Source organism: Kogia breviceps, chromosome 18, assembly GCF_026419965.1.
Source record: "Kogia breviceps isolate mKogBre1 chromosome 18, mKogBre1 haplotype 1, whole genome shotgun sequence".
In the NCBI taxonomy this organism is placed as follows: domain Eukaryota; kingdom Metazoa; phylum Chordata; class Mammalia; order Artiodactyla; family Physeteridae; genus Kogia; species Kogia breviceps.
The window spans coordinates 16712696-16727788 of record NC_081327.1 but is presented as its reverse complement, the minus strand read 5'-3'; the positions used below and the strand labels follow the sequence as shown (position 1 = coordinate 16727788).

General features: G+C 40.5%; 1 protein-coding gene across 2 annotated transcripts in view; it reads right to left on the bottom strand.

The window, feature by feature from the left end:
• The window catches only part of CEP89 (centrosomal protein 89), a 74669-nt gene that overhangs the window by 33796 nt on the left and 25780 nt on the right, over positions 1 to 15093 (bottom strand). Inside the window, exons 7-12 of one of the 2 annotated variants that reach the window (XM_067019476.1) lie at positions 15051 to 15093; positions 12581 to 12799; positions 10881 to 11026; positions 2814 to 2864; positions 2564 to 2647; positions 417 to 520 (exon numbers count right to left, since the gene is read on the bottom strand). In XM_067019476.1, the coding sequence (XP_066875577.1) occupies positions 417 to 520; positions 2564 to 2647; positions 2814 to 2864; positions 10881 to 11026; positions 12581 to 12799; positions 15051 to 15093 (647 nt within the window). The remainder of the gene's footprint in view (positions 1 to 416; positions 521 to 2563; positions 2648 to 2813; positions 2865 to 10880; positions 11027 to 12580; positions 12800 to 15050) is intronic. The other variant, XM_059046042.2, reaches the window with a different exon arrangement.

Sequence of the window (15093 nt, the reverse complement as noted above, 5' to 3'; positions counted from 1 at the left end):
TCAGCTGCCTGGGAATGAAAGGCGCAGGGCAAGTGGGAGCTGGGGGTGCAGGGCCTCATCCTGGACTGTCTGTCCTAAAGCCCTGGGAGCCATCAGAGGGGTCTAAGAAAGGATGTGACTCAACAGGTTTGGGATGGGAAAAGTGCCCTAGAAAAATACAACCTCAGAAGATAAAAATGGAGACAGCAAATATACATTTATATATATATAAACCTATTTAGAATTTTTAAAGTAGTCCTTAAAATACAAGTTTAGAATAATTTACTAGTTTTCACTACACCTTATTAGTTTCTTAGAAATTCTCCATTAAAATGTTTTAGTTAAAATACATATATATTTGACAATTTAGTAAAGTTTACTCCTATTATCTTTTCTTCTTTTAATTAGCAAAATACCAGAAACACAACACCACTTGCCATTCCTCACTGGTGACAAGACTATTCTTATTCAGCTTTTGGTGCAGTTCTTCATTTTCCTTCACTACTTCTTGGACTCTCATCTTAAACGTTCTCATTTCCTCCTGAAACAAAATTTATGTAAACTGTAACACACACATTCATCTCTGTACTTCTTAGTTCTAATGCTGTCGCTGTGGCTAAAATAAAATGTTAATAGCTTTTAAGCAAAGTCTCATAGTACCGGCAGCCTTAAACTTGGTACCAGCACCAAGTGCCTGCCCTCGAGGGGCTCACGGTCTAGCGAGAAGACACAAGAGACAGCTACCATGCAGAGAACAAGGGACAAAAGCACCTTAAGTTTTAAATATTCGATTCCTAACTTGATGACATTTTTCTATAACTGCCAAATATTTGAAAAGATAAAAAGGGGAATAAAGAAGGCAGAGATGCCTATAAATGCCATAGTTTTTTCTTGGTTTAAAGACTTTGGAGGATAAATTGGAGCTTTTTTAGATAAAAATAAGAATTTTTCATCCTAACTGAAGCCCATTTTGGTGGGGAAGGGCTTAGTGCAGGGGTTGGAGTCTCATAATCTTGCCCCATTACAATCACGAGAAAGCCTCCCTTACTTAAAGCCATCAGTCAGTCCAGCTTCATCACTCATTGGCCCCCACATGAGGACTGTCGCTTGGTTTGTTTTCGACTGCTAACAGTCTGTGTTTGTGGCACTCATGCTGGGTGGCCTCCGTCATGACTTTTCTCAGCTAGCCCTTGGCCAGCTTCAGTATCGTGTGCTGTCTTATGGTGAGGATCTTAGGTGCTAATATTTATTCTGGGACGCTTCTAACTATTCTCCCAGCTAGCAGACATGTATACTTATAAAAAGCAGCAATGCCAAGCAACTTCTTTCTCTCACTTTTCTGCCCAAACGCACTCCCCAATTGCTAGCAGTCCACTGGCCCTTTTTCAGAACATGGGTGGGGCCAACTACAGCCCATAGGCCAGCTGCCTGTATTGTCAATAAAGTTTTACTGGAACATAGCCACACCCATTCGTTCACACCTGCTCTGCAGCCCGCTTTCATGCTACAGTAGCAGAGCTGAGTAGCTGCAAATAGAGACTCCATGGCCCCCAAAGCCTAAAATTGATACTAAGTAAATGTTTACAGAAAATGTTGCCCGAACCCTATTTTAGAAGGAGCACTAAATAAGTAATTTTTACTATTTGGATTGATACTTAACCAATTATACAGGATTAATTCACCCTCTTAAAAAATTAAGTGTCCAACAGAAAGCCTAGGAGAAAAGGTTCACAACTGCATTACGTGGGCCATGTACGTGGGACAGCAGAACAAGAACAGGCTGGGTGACTCTTAACAGACCCTTCCAATCAGGGATCCTAGAAATACCAACTCTTTTCTCCCTGGATCCCTCCAATTCCAGGGATCTCTTTGGTCACTTAAATAAGGAACATAGAGGTTCGCAGCATGGAAAGGCGTGGGATGTATCTATAACACCTGCACAGCCTTGGTTTCCTGTATCATGAGAATGAACTCTGCCGCAGGAGCCATTCCCATGAAAAAGAGTGAACACGGCAGAAACACACAAAAACCTCACTTCCCCACCACTACCAATAATAGCTCAGTAATTAGACGTCCCGGGGGGTCAGCTCTTCACAGAATTAAGAAGCATCTAAGTCTGCCTAAAACATCCCGGGTCTTCTACCTTCCTTGTCTGCCCAAATGTCCCTTTTACCAGTGCTGTTTGCAGCTGCACAGGACCAGGAAAGTAGCACCTCCCACTGCTGCCTTCTCCGCACCCCAAGATCCCAGCCCACGTGGGGCTGCCTGCCTGGGAAACCATGGCTTCCAATGCTGCACCACCCCGTTCCCCCCTTACTTCTCCCACCAATCTCAACCCACCCCTCCAGATCTGCCCACCACTCTCTCCTGCCTTCCCTCTTCCTTCTCCCCGGCTACAGACATCCCCTGTAGCAGGTGGGTGTCCCCACCCTGCTACACTCCCTCCTTCCTTCTTTCCTTCTTTTAACAAACACTTGAGTACCTGCTAGATGTTGGCTATACCTATCTTCAAAATGTTGCTTCCAAGTTTGAATCGGTCTTCTTTTTTACAAACCTTGTTCTTCTGAGACTTTTGCCCACCTACCTGAAGGCTGGCATTGAGCTTGTCCTTCTCCTTCATTCTGTCTTCATAGGCCAGCAACAAGGGGGACAGGTATTTTGTATCCACCTGAATGAACATCATGGAATAAAGAAGGTTAGTATCTTTCTTACATCTAAACACAATCAGCACATCTTTAAAAAGGAAAGAAAATATACTTCATTTGGAATGGTTTGTAAGTTATTCAATTATAGCCCAGAAAGTATGGGCCTGAAATTAAATAACTTTCACTTACCAGCCAGGGAGGTATAGGGCCCTTTGGTGGGAGGCCTTCAATATTTAAACTCTAAAAACAAAACACATGGTGAAGACAAATTAAATTACATTTCCTCTGAAGTTTCAAGTCTTAGCTATTCTTAACCTAGACTTGGCATCAGCTATCTAGGAATCTTGTGTGTGTGTGTGTGTATATATAAATTGATATATTTGTGTATATATTTATATATATATAATTATCTGAAGTGTTTGAGAGTAATTTATAGACATAATGCTCCTTTTCCTCTAAATACTTCAATGTATATTTCCTAAAAGCAAAAGCATTCATCTATTTGACCACAGTACCATCATAAAAATCAGGAAATCAAGACTGATGCAATACTGTATTCTAATCTATAGACTATACTGAAATTTTGCCTATTTTCCCACTGATGTCCTTTTCTGGTCAAGAATCCAATCCAGGAATACATGTTGCATTTAGTTGTCAAAACTTTTCAGTATTTTAAAATGTGGAACATATCTAATAATTTTTTATTGGATGCCAATAAAACTTTCTCAGCATTATGTTGTTGAGTGTCTACATTTTGTTGTCATCTTTTAAAGTGTTTTGTTTTCTTCTTTTTCTTTTGTAGGCTCTTAAGTTACGCACAAAAGACGATGCTTTTGAGGCTCATCTTTTTACGCTGGCTAGGGTGGGTCTTTACTGAAAGGCTGGTTTAGCCATACTGCTAAGGCATGGCCCTTCTGGGCTCTCTACTCAACGCTGCAGTGTTCACCAAGGTCTCCCCACTCTGGCTGGCCAGAACCCAAAGGTCTCCAGGTGCTAATCACTTTTAGCTCACAGCTCCCTGAACTTGTTTTCTGCCTGGCCTCACAGAGTGTCATCCTATACATGTGCAGATTAGTGTTCAGCAAAAGACTGCAAGGAACCCCATGTGGATTTATGTAGCTCTTGCCATGGCTCCCTCCTCTCTGGTGCTCCTGCCCCATCAATCCTAGTCTCCTCTGCTTCCCCAGATCTAATCTGTGTCTTCAACTCAGACTGCTGGACTCCGCTTGCGTTGCTCCACCCTGCAATGTCATCCGAGAGTGCCTCCAAGCAGAAAGCAATGTGATCAAAAGGCTCATCGATTTATCCTCCTTCTCCCCACGATCACAGAGCTGCCTGCTGTCTGAGGTCTGTAGAGAGTTGTATTATTTATTCTGCCTGGTTTTCTAGTTGTTTACAGGAGAGGCCAAACCTGGTAGCAGTAATTCCATCAGGGCCGGAAGCAATGGCCCTGATGGCATAATTCCCTATTCAACAAAAATTTTCTAACGCGTTTACCATCTCATGATTCATTCAGCAAACACTGAAAGCTCACTAAGCCATTATGGACGTTACAGCACATTTCACTGTTTACAAGGGTTGTATGGTTCCACACAGAGATGGGTCTTCTCACGTAGCACAGGGCAGAACGTGCCTTGAGAGCGGTACAAACAGAAGCCTGCAATGGTCGGAGAGAGAGAGATCCCCTCTGGCTGCAGGCATCAGGGGAGACTCTCATGGAGAACGGTGGCCGCAAAGGGTAGAAAGGTGTGCACATTTTGAGGGGGCGGGTGATGGCAGCAGCCAGTCACTGGGCCTGCCTGCCCACAACCTTCTGAAAGAGAACTGGCTTGCCCACAGCCCTGCAGAGGGCCCTGGCCTAGGAAGCCTGTTTGGGATCATAGGACCCCAGGAACTCTTTTTGTTTAAAAAAAAAAAAAAGTTAACATTATGTTAAGTGAAAGAAGTCAGCCACAAAAGACCACCTGTTGTATGATTCCAGTTACATAAAACATTCAGAGTAGGCAAATCCACAGAGACAGAAAGTAGTGGTTGTCAGGGCCAGTGTGGGTGGTGGGAAAAAAGGGGGCATGACCGCTAACAGGTGTGAGATTTCTTGCTGTGAGTTTTCTTGTTGTGGTGAAAATGTTCTAAAATTGATTGTGGTGATGGTTGCACTGTTCTGTGAATACACTAAAAAAATCACTGAATTGTATACTTTAAATGGGTGAATTAGATGGTATGTGAATTATATCTCAAAGCTGATATTTAAAAAATTTAAACCTAAGTCCTACTTCAAAAAGAAAGAAAGCAGCCCATAAAGCTGCCCTGAACTCCCAGGAGCCACGTGACAACACCGTACACACCTGGCTTCCCCCCACCCCCCCACCCCCCCGATCCAAGTAGGAGCCAGTGAGCTGGGCGTCCTGACACCCCCACCGCGCCTCCAGCCCCACACAACCCTCACACACATGAGCCTCCAGGGCACAGACCTGAGCTGCTGGGTCCATTTTTAATTACTTGAGGAACCTCCATACTGTTTTTTATAGTGGCTGCACCAACTTACATTCTCACCAATAGTGTACAAGGCTTCCCTTTTCTCCACACCCTCACCAGAATTTCTATCTTTTTAAAAAAAAGACATGCTAACAGGTATGAGGTGATATCTCACTGTGGTTATAAGTTGCATTTTCCTGATGATTAGTGACGTTGAGCACCTTTTCATATACCTGTTGGCCATCTGTATGTCGTCTTTGGAAAAATGTCTATTCAGATCCTTTGCCCATTTTCAAACTGGGTTATTTGGTTTTGTGCTATTGAGTTGTATGAGTTCCTTGTATAGTTTGGATATTAACCCTTTATTGGACATGTGATTTGCAAATATTTTCTCCCATTCCACAGGTTGCCTTTTCATTTTGTTGATAGTTCCCTTTGCAAAAGCTTTTTTAGTTTGATGTAGTCCATTCGTTTATTTTTGCTTTTGTTGTCTTTGCTTCTGGTGTCAAATCCAAACAATCAGGGCTTCCCTGGTGGCGCAGTGGTTAAGAATCTGCCTACCAATGCTGGGGCATGGGTTCGAGCTCTGGTCCGGGAAGATCCCACAGGCTGCAGAGCAGCTAAGCCCGTGTGCCACAACTACTGAGCCCGTGCTTCCAGAGCCCATGAGCCACAACTACTGAAGCCCTCATGCCACAACTACTGAAGTCCATGCGCCTAGAGCCCATGCTCTGCAATGAGAAGCCACCGCAATGAGAAGCCCGCGCACCGCAACGAAGAGTAGCCCCCGCTCACCGCAACTAGAGAAAGCCTGCGCAGCAATGAAGACCCAAAGCAGCCAAAAATAAATAGATAAATAAACAAATAAATTTTTTTTAAAAATCCAAAAACTCAATGCCAAGACCAAGGAGTTTTATAATTCAGGTCTTACATTCAAGTCCTTAATTCATTTTGAGTTGATTTTTGTGTATGGTGTACAACAGGGGTCCAGTTTCATTCTTTTGCAAGTGGATATTCAGTTTTCCCAGCATCATTTACTAAAGAGACTATCCTTTCTCCATAGTATATTCTTGACCATATACACATGGGTTTGTATCTGGGCTCTCAATTCTGTTCCATTGATCTATGTGTCTGTTTTCATGCCAAAAGTACACCATTTTGATTACTATTTCTTTGTAATATAGCTTGAAATCAGGAGGTGTGATATCTCCAGCTTTGTTTTTCTTTCTTGAGTCTACTTTAAATATTTGAGGTCTTTTGTGGTTCCATGTAAATTTTAGGACTGTTTTTATCTGTTTCTGTGAAAAATGCCACTGGAATTTTGATAGCAATCATATTGACTCTGCAGGTCACTTTGCGTAGTATAGACGTTGTAACAAAATTCTTTCAATCCATGAGCGCAGAATATCTTTCCACTTATTTGCATCATCTTCGATTTCTTTCATCAATGTTTTATAGTTTTTGGTGTACAGATGTTTCACCTCCTTATCACTTCTCAGCCTTTTGGCTACGATCAAGTGTACATGTTTCACCTCCTTAGTAAATTTATTCCTGTTTTATTCTTTTTGATGCTACTATAAATGGGATCGTTTTCTTAATTTCTCTTTCCAATAGTTTTTTGTTAGTGTATAGAAACACAACTGATTTTTGCATATTGATTGTGTATCCTGCAAATTTACTGAATTCATTTATTAGTTCTAACAGTTTTTTGGTGGAGCCTTTAGGGTTTTCTATATATAATTTCATTGTCATCAGCAAATAGAGGCAATTTTACTTCTTCCTTTCCAGTTTGGATGCTTTTTATATCTTTCTTGCCTAATTGCTCTGGCTTGGACTTCTAGTATTCTGTTGAATAAAACTGCTAAGAGTGGACATCCTTGCGTTGCCCCTGAAGGTTTCAGCTTTAGATGTAGGCTTGTCATATATGGCCCATTACTATGTTGCAGTATGGTCCTTCTACACCCGGTTTGTTGAGAGTTTTTATCATGACAATATGTTGAATTTTTGTCAAAATCTTCTACATCTATTGAGAGGATCACAGGTTTTACTCTTAATTTTGTTAATATGGTTTATTATACAGTAAGTCCCCTACATACAAACCTTCAAGTTGCGAACTTTCAAAGATGCAAACATGTGCTCCATCAACATCAGGCGTGAGTGAAACTGCAGCTTGCCCTCCGTCTCCTATTGCTGAGGATCCTTCAGCTCTACCATCTCCCACCTCCCTCCCTCCTGCAGTCAGTAACTCCTCTTGCCTGATCACTCCATGCCAACCCCTGTATGCCAGCTGTTGTACTGTGCTACTGTACTGTAATCTTACTATATCGTAAGATTAAAAATGTTTTTTGTCTTTGTTTCTTACATACTGTGTGAAAAGTATTATAAACCTAGTATGGTACAGTACTATATAGCCAATTGTGTTAGTTGGGTACCTAGGCTAACTTTGTTGGACTTAGGAAAAAACAGGACTTACAAATGTGCTCTCGGAACAGAACTCGTTTGTATGTAGGGGACTTACTGTACTTACTAATTTGCCGATGTTGAACCATCCTTGTATCCCATGAATAAACAGCACTTGGTCGTGGTGTTTGATCCTTTCAATATACATTCATCCCTCAGTATCTGTGGAGAACTGGTTCTAGGACTGGCTGTGGATACCAAAATCTGTAGGTGCTCAAGTCCCACAGTTGGCTCTCCAGATCCAGTTCTACACCTGCAGATTCAACCAACCATGGATTCCGTAGTACTGTACGTATTTACTGAAAAAAAAATAATGTATAATGGACCCATACAGTTCAAACCCATGTTATTTAAGGGTCAACTATACTGTTGAATTCAGTTTGCTAATATTTTGTTGAGGATTTTTGTATCTCTGTTTATCAGCGACATTGGCCTACAATTTTCCTGGAGTGTTCTTGTCTGGCTTTGGCGTTAGGGTAATTCTGGTCTCATAAAATGAGTTTAGCAGTGTCTCTTCCTCTTCAATTCTTTAGAAGAGTTTGAGAAGTGTTGGTATTAATTCTTGGTATGATTTCAAACAATCAGCTTAGTTCATTGACATTTTCTATTTTTTATTTAATTTACTTCCGCTCTGATCTTTGTTATTTCCTTCCTTCTATTAACTTTGGGCTTCGTTTGTTCTTTTTCTAGTTACTTGAGGTATAAAGTTAGGTTATTTACTTGAGATCTTTCTTGTCTCTTAGTGTAGGTGTTTATTACTGTGAACTTCCCTCTTGGAATTGCTGTTGCTGTATCCCATAAGTTTTGTTATGTTGTGTTTCTATTTTCATTTGTCTCAAGATACTTTCTGATTTCTTCCTTGATCCACTGGTTGATCAGAGTAGCATGTTGTTTAGTGTCCACATATTTCTTAATTTTCCAGTTTCCTTCTTTTAACTGATTTCTAGTTTTACACTATTGTGGTCAGAAAAGATGCTTGATATGATTTCAATCCTTTTAAATTTATTAAGATTTGTTTTGTGGCCTAATATATCATCTATCCTGGAGAATGTTACATGTGTGCTTGGAGAAGAATGTTTATTCTGTTGCTTTTGGATGCAATGTTCTGTATACACATGGTCTGATGTATCATTTAAGGCCAATGTTTCCTTACTGATTATCTGTCTGAATGATCTACCCATTGATAAAAGTGGGGTATTAAAGTCTCCTACTATTATCATATGACTGTCTGTTTTTCTCTTTAGGTCTGTGAATATTTGCTTTATATTTTTAGGTGTGCCTACGTTGGGTGCAAAAATATTTACAAATGTTATATCCTCTTGTTGGAGTGACCTCTTCATCATCTTATAATAACCTTTGTCTCTTATTACAGTCTTTGTCTTAAAGTCTCTTTTGTCTAAGTAAAGCCAACCCACCTTTCTTTTGGCTTCCATTTGCATGGAGTACATTTTTCCATCCCTTCACTTTCAGTCTGTTTATGTCTTTATATCTGAAGTGAGTCTCTTGTATGCAGCACATATGTGGGTCTTGCTTTTTTATCCATTCAACTACTCTATGTGTTTTGATTGAAGAATTTTAGCCCATTTATATTTAAAGTAATTATTGTTAGGTATGGACTTATTGCCATTTTGTTCACTGTTCCCTGGCTTTCTGTAATTCCTTTTGGTTCCTTTCTTCTCTTGCTCTCTTCAAGTGTGATTTCATGATTTTCTATAGTGTTATGCTTAGATTCCTTTGTCTTTACTTTCTGTGTATCTACTATAGGTTTCTGCTTTGTGGTTACTATGAGGCTTACATAAAACAATTTATAACTGTCTATTTTAAGTTGATAACTTAAGTTTGAATGAATTCCAAAACTAAATTTTTTATTCTCTCCCCATTTTATGTTTATGATGTTGCAATTTACATCTTTTTATCTTGTGTATTAACAAATTATTGTAGTTATATTTTTACTATCTTTGTCTTTCAACCTTCATACTACATTTATAAGTGATTAACCCACCAACTTCACAACAGATTATCTTTAATTTTACTATATATTTACCTTTACCAGTGAAATTTTTAATTTCATGTTTTCCTGTTACTAATGAGTGCCCTTGTATTTCAGCTCAAAGAAAGTCCTTTAACATTTCTTGTAAGGTTGGTCTGGTGGTGATTAACTCCTTCTGCTTTTGCATGTCCTGAAAACTCTTTACCTCTACTCCAATTCTAAAGGACAACTTTGCTGGGTAGTGTATTCTTGGTTGAATATATTGTGCTACTCCCTTCTGGTCTGCAAAGTTTCTGCTGAAAAATCTGCCGATAAATCTTATGAGGGTTTCCTTGTATGTAACATGTTTTTCTCTTGCTGCTTTTAAGATTGTCTCCTTGTTTTAACTTTTGACAATTTAATTATAATGTGTTTTGATGTGGGTGTCTTTGGATTCATCTTCTTTAGAACTCTCTGGGCTTCCTGGATTGAGAGGTCTATTTCTTTCCCCAGGGAACTTTTCAGCATTATTTCTTTAAATGAGCTTTATGTCCCTTTCTCTCTTTCCCCTCTGAGACCTCTGTAATCCACATGATGGCATTCCTTAAGCTATCTTCACTTGTTTTCATTCTTTTTATTCTTCTGTTTGGATGAATTCCACTGCCCTGTCTTCAAGCTCACTGATCCTTTCTCACACTTGCTCTAGTCTGCTGTTGAACCCCTCTATTGAATTCTTCACCTCAAGTATTATATTCTTCTACTCTATGATTTCTCTTTGGTACTTTTTAAATATTTTCTATCTCTTCGTTGAAATTCTCACTTTGTTCATGCTTTCCTGACCTTGCTGAGCATCTTTATGACTGTTATTTTAAACTTTCTATTGAGTAAATCACTTATCTGGATTTCATTAAGATCAGTTTCTGGAGATTTATCTCATTCTCTTCTTTAGAACATATTCCCTTTTTTCTTCATTTTCCTTTACTCTCTGTGTTGGTTTCTGTGCATGAGAAAAAACAGCCACCTCTCCTGTCTTGACAGAGTGGTCTTGTATAGGAGATGAGTGTCATTGATCAGCCTGGCCCAAGCTCCTGGTTGCCTGGCAAACCTCTGTGATTGTCCAAGCTGCTGTCTTTATTTTTAGTGGTTCCCAGTAGTTGGGGATGTGCCAAGACCCGTCAGAGAAAGGGAGGTAGGGAGGGAGAAAATAGAAAGGTGCTCAGAAAGACTCTACTTTGGATGTATCTTTTTTTATACCAAATTATAATAAATATGAGCCCTTTAGAATTGGAAACCAACTCAACAGGAAAGGCTAAAATATCAGAAAACTGATTTTTCTTAATAGGAAACATTACCTCTTCCTTGGATAAATGTCTGAATTTTGTTTGATATCTACTCAGTTCTACATTCAAACAATGAACAGTCATTTTCAATCCATCATTTTCATCCACCAGTTCTTGAGCTTGTTTTCTTAGATAATGTAATTCAGGTGCAGCGACTACTGAAAAAAATAAATTCAATATTATACCATAAGAACTTATTTCAAATTTATCAAGATTTTATATAAATTGCTGATTGTCCTTCTTTCCCTTTTAGGCCCAAAAAGGCAGTGAATGACAGATATATAGATATAAATGAATAAAAGTTACTAAGTTTTTTTAACATTGAATAGTCAACAGTGTTTTGGAAGTTTGTGAAAGTTTTTGCATGTACAATTAAGGTAAAATAAAAATTTTAGGTTGAAAAAAAGTCATTTCAGATGATATACAAATATGTTCCTTGAAAATTATATAGAATAAATGGAGAATTTATTACAACTAATAACTTTCCCACATAATAGTAATGTCTTATTAGAAAATGTAATAGAAAATAGATCCCACAAAATAATAGCACAGGGGCTTCCCTGGTGGCGCAGTGGTTGGGAGTCCGCCTGCCGATGCGGGAGACACGGGTTCGTGCCCTGGTCCGGGAAGATCCCACATGCCGCGGAGCAACTAAGCCCGTGAGCCATGGCCGCTGAGCCTGTGCGTCTGGAGCCTGTGCTCCGCAACGGGAGAGGCCACAACAGTGAGAGGCCCGCATACCACAAAAAAAAAATAAAATAAAATAAAAATAATAGCACAAATAATATAAAGTATCTAGAAATGTGCCTAAGACAAGAAATATGCAGAGTCTGTATAAAGAAAACTACAACATCTTTTTTAAGGCCATAATATTAGACTTACATAAATAGATAAATATACAGAGAAAACACTGAAAACAGTGAATATTTATATGACCTTAGCATTATTATTATTATTATTCTGGCCGTGCCACGCAGCACGTGGGATCCTAGTTCCCAGGCCAGAGATTGAACCCGCCCCCACCGCACAGTGGAAGTGTGGAGTCTTAACCACCAGGTAAGTCCCTGATCTTAGCATTAAAAAGAACTTGACACCAATGGCATAGGTCATAACAGAAAAATATCCTATACATTTAGCTGAATTATCAACAAACTGAGAAAATATTACATACATGACAAAGGCCTAAAATCCTTAATATGTAAAGAGCTCCTACAAATCAACAGAAAAGATCAAAGCATCTCAATTTAAAATGGGAAAACTTATAAAAGAGAAAGAAAATGACCCACAAAGATAATAAAGAAAATATTCAACTTCATCAATAATAAAATAAATGAATTAAACTAAAATGGGATTCTTCTTTGTTTTTTAACCTATCAAATTCACAAGGAAAATACAGTCCTCATCATTGGTAAGTATGTGGTGAAAGAGCCACTTTTATATGCTGCTCATGAGGATAAAAACTAATATGAAACATATGTACAATACTATGCTCAGAATCAAAAGAAGTATTGGAATTTTAGCATAATGACACAGCAGATGAAATCAAATTTCAACAAGTATAAGGATATTAATGAAAGACCTTAAAATCATAACAAAATATCAAGAACATTAATATCAACAAATACTGTAACATAAAATATTAACTTTCAAAATAAATAAAATTTGAATTCTTGTTTGTTCCTTTAATAAAAGAACTGTGTAGTTGTCCCCACCTTCCTGAGAGGATGCTTTCTCAACTTCTTTCAGCTTTCCATTTTCTTTTTCCATCCTTTTAAGTTTTAACTGTAGTTCTTTCATTGTTTTTTTTATTATGTTAAGTTCAAGAGTAAGGGTTTGATTTGCATTGTTTAGATGCAAATTTTCTTCTTTTAATTCCTCAAACTTTTCTTTGGTTATTTCTATATGTCTTCGATGTGTTCCACCATTTACATCTAAAAAGGCACAGGAAAAAAAGTTTTAAAATATTAAGTGATATTTACAATTCTACATCAAAATTACAGGAGACTATTTCAAAAACCACATGAGCAACTCTTCATGTCAGTGCCTGCAAAGAGAATGGCCTATACAGCAAAGAGTGCGTGGTCTGTTGAGACTGCAGTGAGCAACAGGAAGAGGGATGACAGAGGGGGAGGCAGGAGCCGGTGGAGGCTCCAAACTATTGTACATAGTATTGTACGTATCATCATATGCAGAGTGGAGGTTGTATCCTGCAGGCCACCAGGAGCCAGAAAGCCTTTCAGGCAGAAGTATGGAAAGAAGAGGCTCTACTCTCAGGTGAACCCCTGAGGCCAGCAGTGAAGAGACTGAACAGGAAGGAGGCCTAGCCCAGAGGCAGGGAGACCAGTCAGGAGACTCCTAGAGTAGGGATGGAGAGGAAAGGACATGAGAGAAGGATTCAGGGGCGAAAACTCAGCAGGGCTCAAGAACTCACTGGGTGCGGACAGTGGGGGGGGGGGCAAATCAAGGATGAGCACCAAGACCTGTGGTTTGGAAGACATCTAGCCAGACAAGGGACACAAGCATGGCAGGGGGAGGGAAGCTCAGGTTAGGACACGGGCCCGAAGCTCTGAAGGCAGCCTCAGCTGGAGAGACTGAGGAGCCACCAGCATGTGGGCATACCTGAAGGCACCGGGGGGAGAAGAAAGCCAGAGACCACGAAGGATGTTAGGAAGGAGTAGCAAGAAAGATGGAGGAAAGCAGAGAGCGATGTCCCACAGGGAGATCAAAGGAGGTGCGGACTACGCTGGGCTCCCAGCCCGGGCAGAGCTTCTGCGCGCAGATGTGCAGACAAGGGCGGGAATGTTGGTGGCTCCAGACAGCCTCCCCTGACCTCTGACACACACATTCCCCAACCCCTAGAACATGAAAGGAAAGTCTTAAGAAATGAGTAACTCCACAGCTACACTGAAAACAAGAGGCGAGCCACCAGGAATCCTGGAAAGAAAACATTTGAGATTAGATTGAAGATGGAAGCTGCAGCCTAAAATATGCCAGGAGAGGCCAGCTACAGGAGGTGGGAGTGCTTCCAGGGATGTGCTTTGCCCTGGCAGGTAGTGGGGACACAAAGTGACCTAGAAAGGGCTGATGAGTTATCCAGTTAATGTGCCAGACAGGATCAGCAATGGTTCAAGCCCCCTGGGCCAGGTAGTACAGACAGGCTCTGAGGACGGAGGCAGGAAGGCACTGGGGCTGGGGAAACTCAGGAGGAAGAGGGACCCCCGAACCCCTTGGCTGACCACACACCCTGTCTGTCCCTGTCAGTCACTGGAGACAGGCTGTACACCTGACAGCCCACTGGTTTCCCCCTCTGAGCAGCCTGCAGTTATCAGATACAGCATCCCCAGGCAGACCAACAGGGACGCCCAAGGACCAAGGCGAACACATCACCAAGAACCATGTGAGCTAAGAGAAGCACCAAAATCAAATAACAGAGGACAGAGTTGGCTGCTGAACAACTATAAGATTTTTGAATGGGTGTAGTTAAGATTCCAGAGAGATGTCTGCCAATACTTAAATCATGGAAACAAACAGTTTCATTCACAATACGAATTCAAAGGATGGGCTCCGCAGCAGAATACATACAATGAAGAATGAACCTGTGGGCTAGACGTTAGAGCCCCAGCAATGTCCCAGAATACAGCACCAAAAACACCGAGATAGAAAGGGTGAAAACAAAGCCAATCAGACATGGAGGACAGACAAAAGCCTGGATTCCTGACAGGATTTTCAAACTAGCAATGTGAGGCTTAACAGGAAAAAATTACAAAATCCACCTTGAAAGCTAATGAGGCTCCCCAAACTGTTGAGGGGATAGCACCCCAGAAAGTATCTCTAGACCCCTCAGCTCTGTCTCTAGCCCCTGAGCAGAGCCCCTGCTTGCATTCACCCCCCTCCCAGTGTCTGCCTATATCCCACAGGTCCACTCCCCTCCCCAGGATCTGAGCACATCCCATGGGGACATATATCCATCATCCAACGTGTGAATGTTTTTGGACTCTCTCTTTTAAGGCAAAGGTGGAAATTCAACAAACTGCCTCCTCTTCCCAATTTTGATAATGGGACAGAAGCAATAGCCTTTACGGGAGAAAAAAAAAAAGTGATCTTTATCTTATGTGAGATTATTCTGGGTATTCGCTAGAACAATCAGCTTTTCAATCACAATGAAATTCAAAAGGCAAATACCTGGAGAGGGTGGAGGTTTTCCACACAATGGTGGTTTTTCATC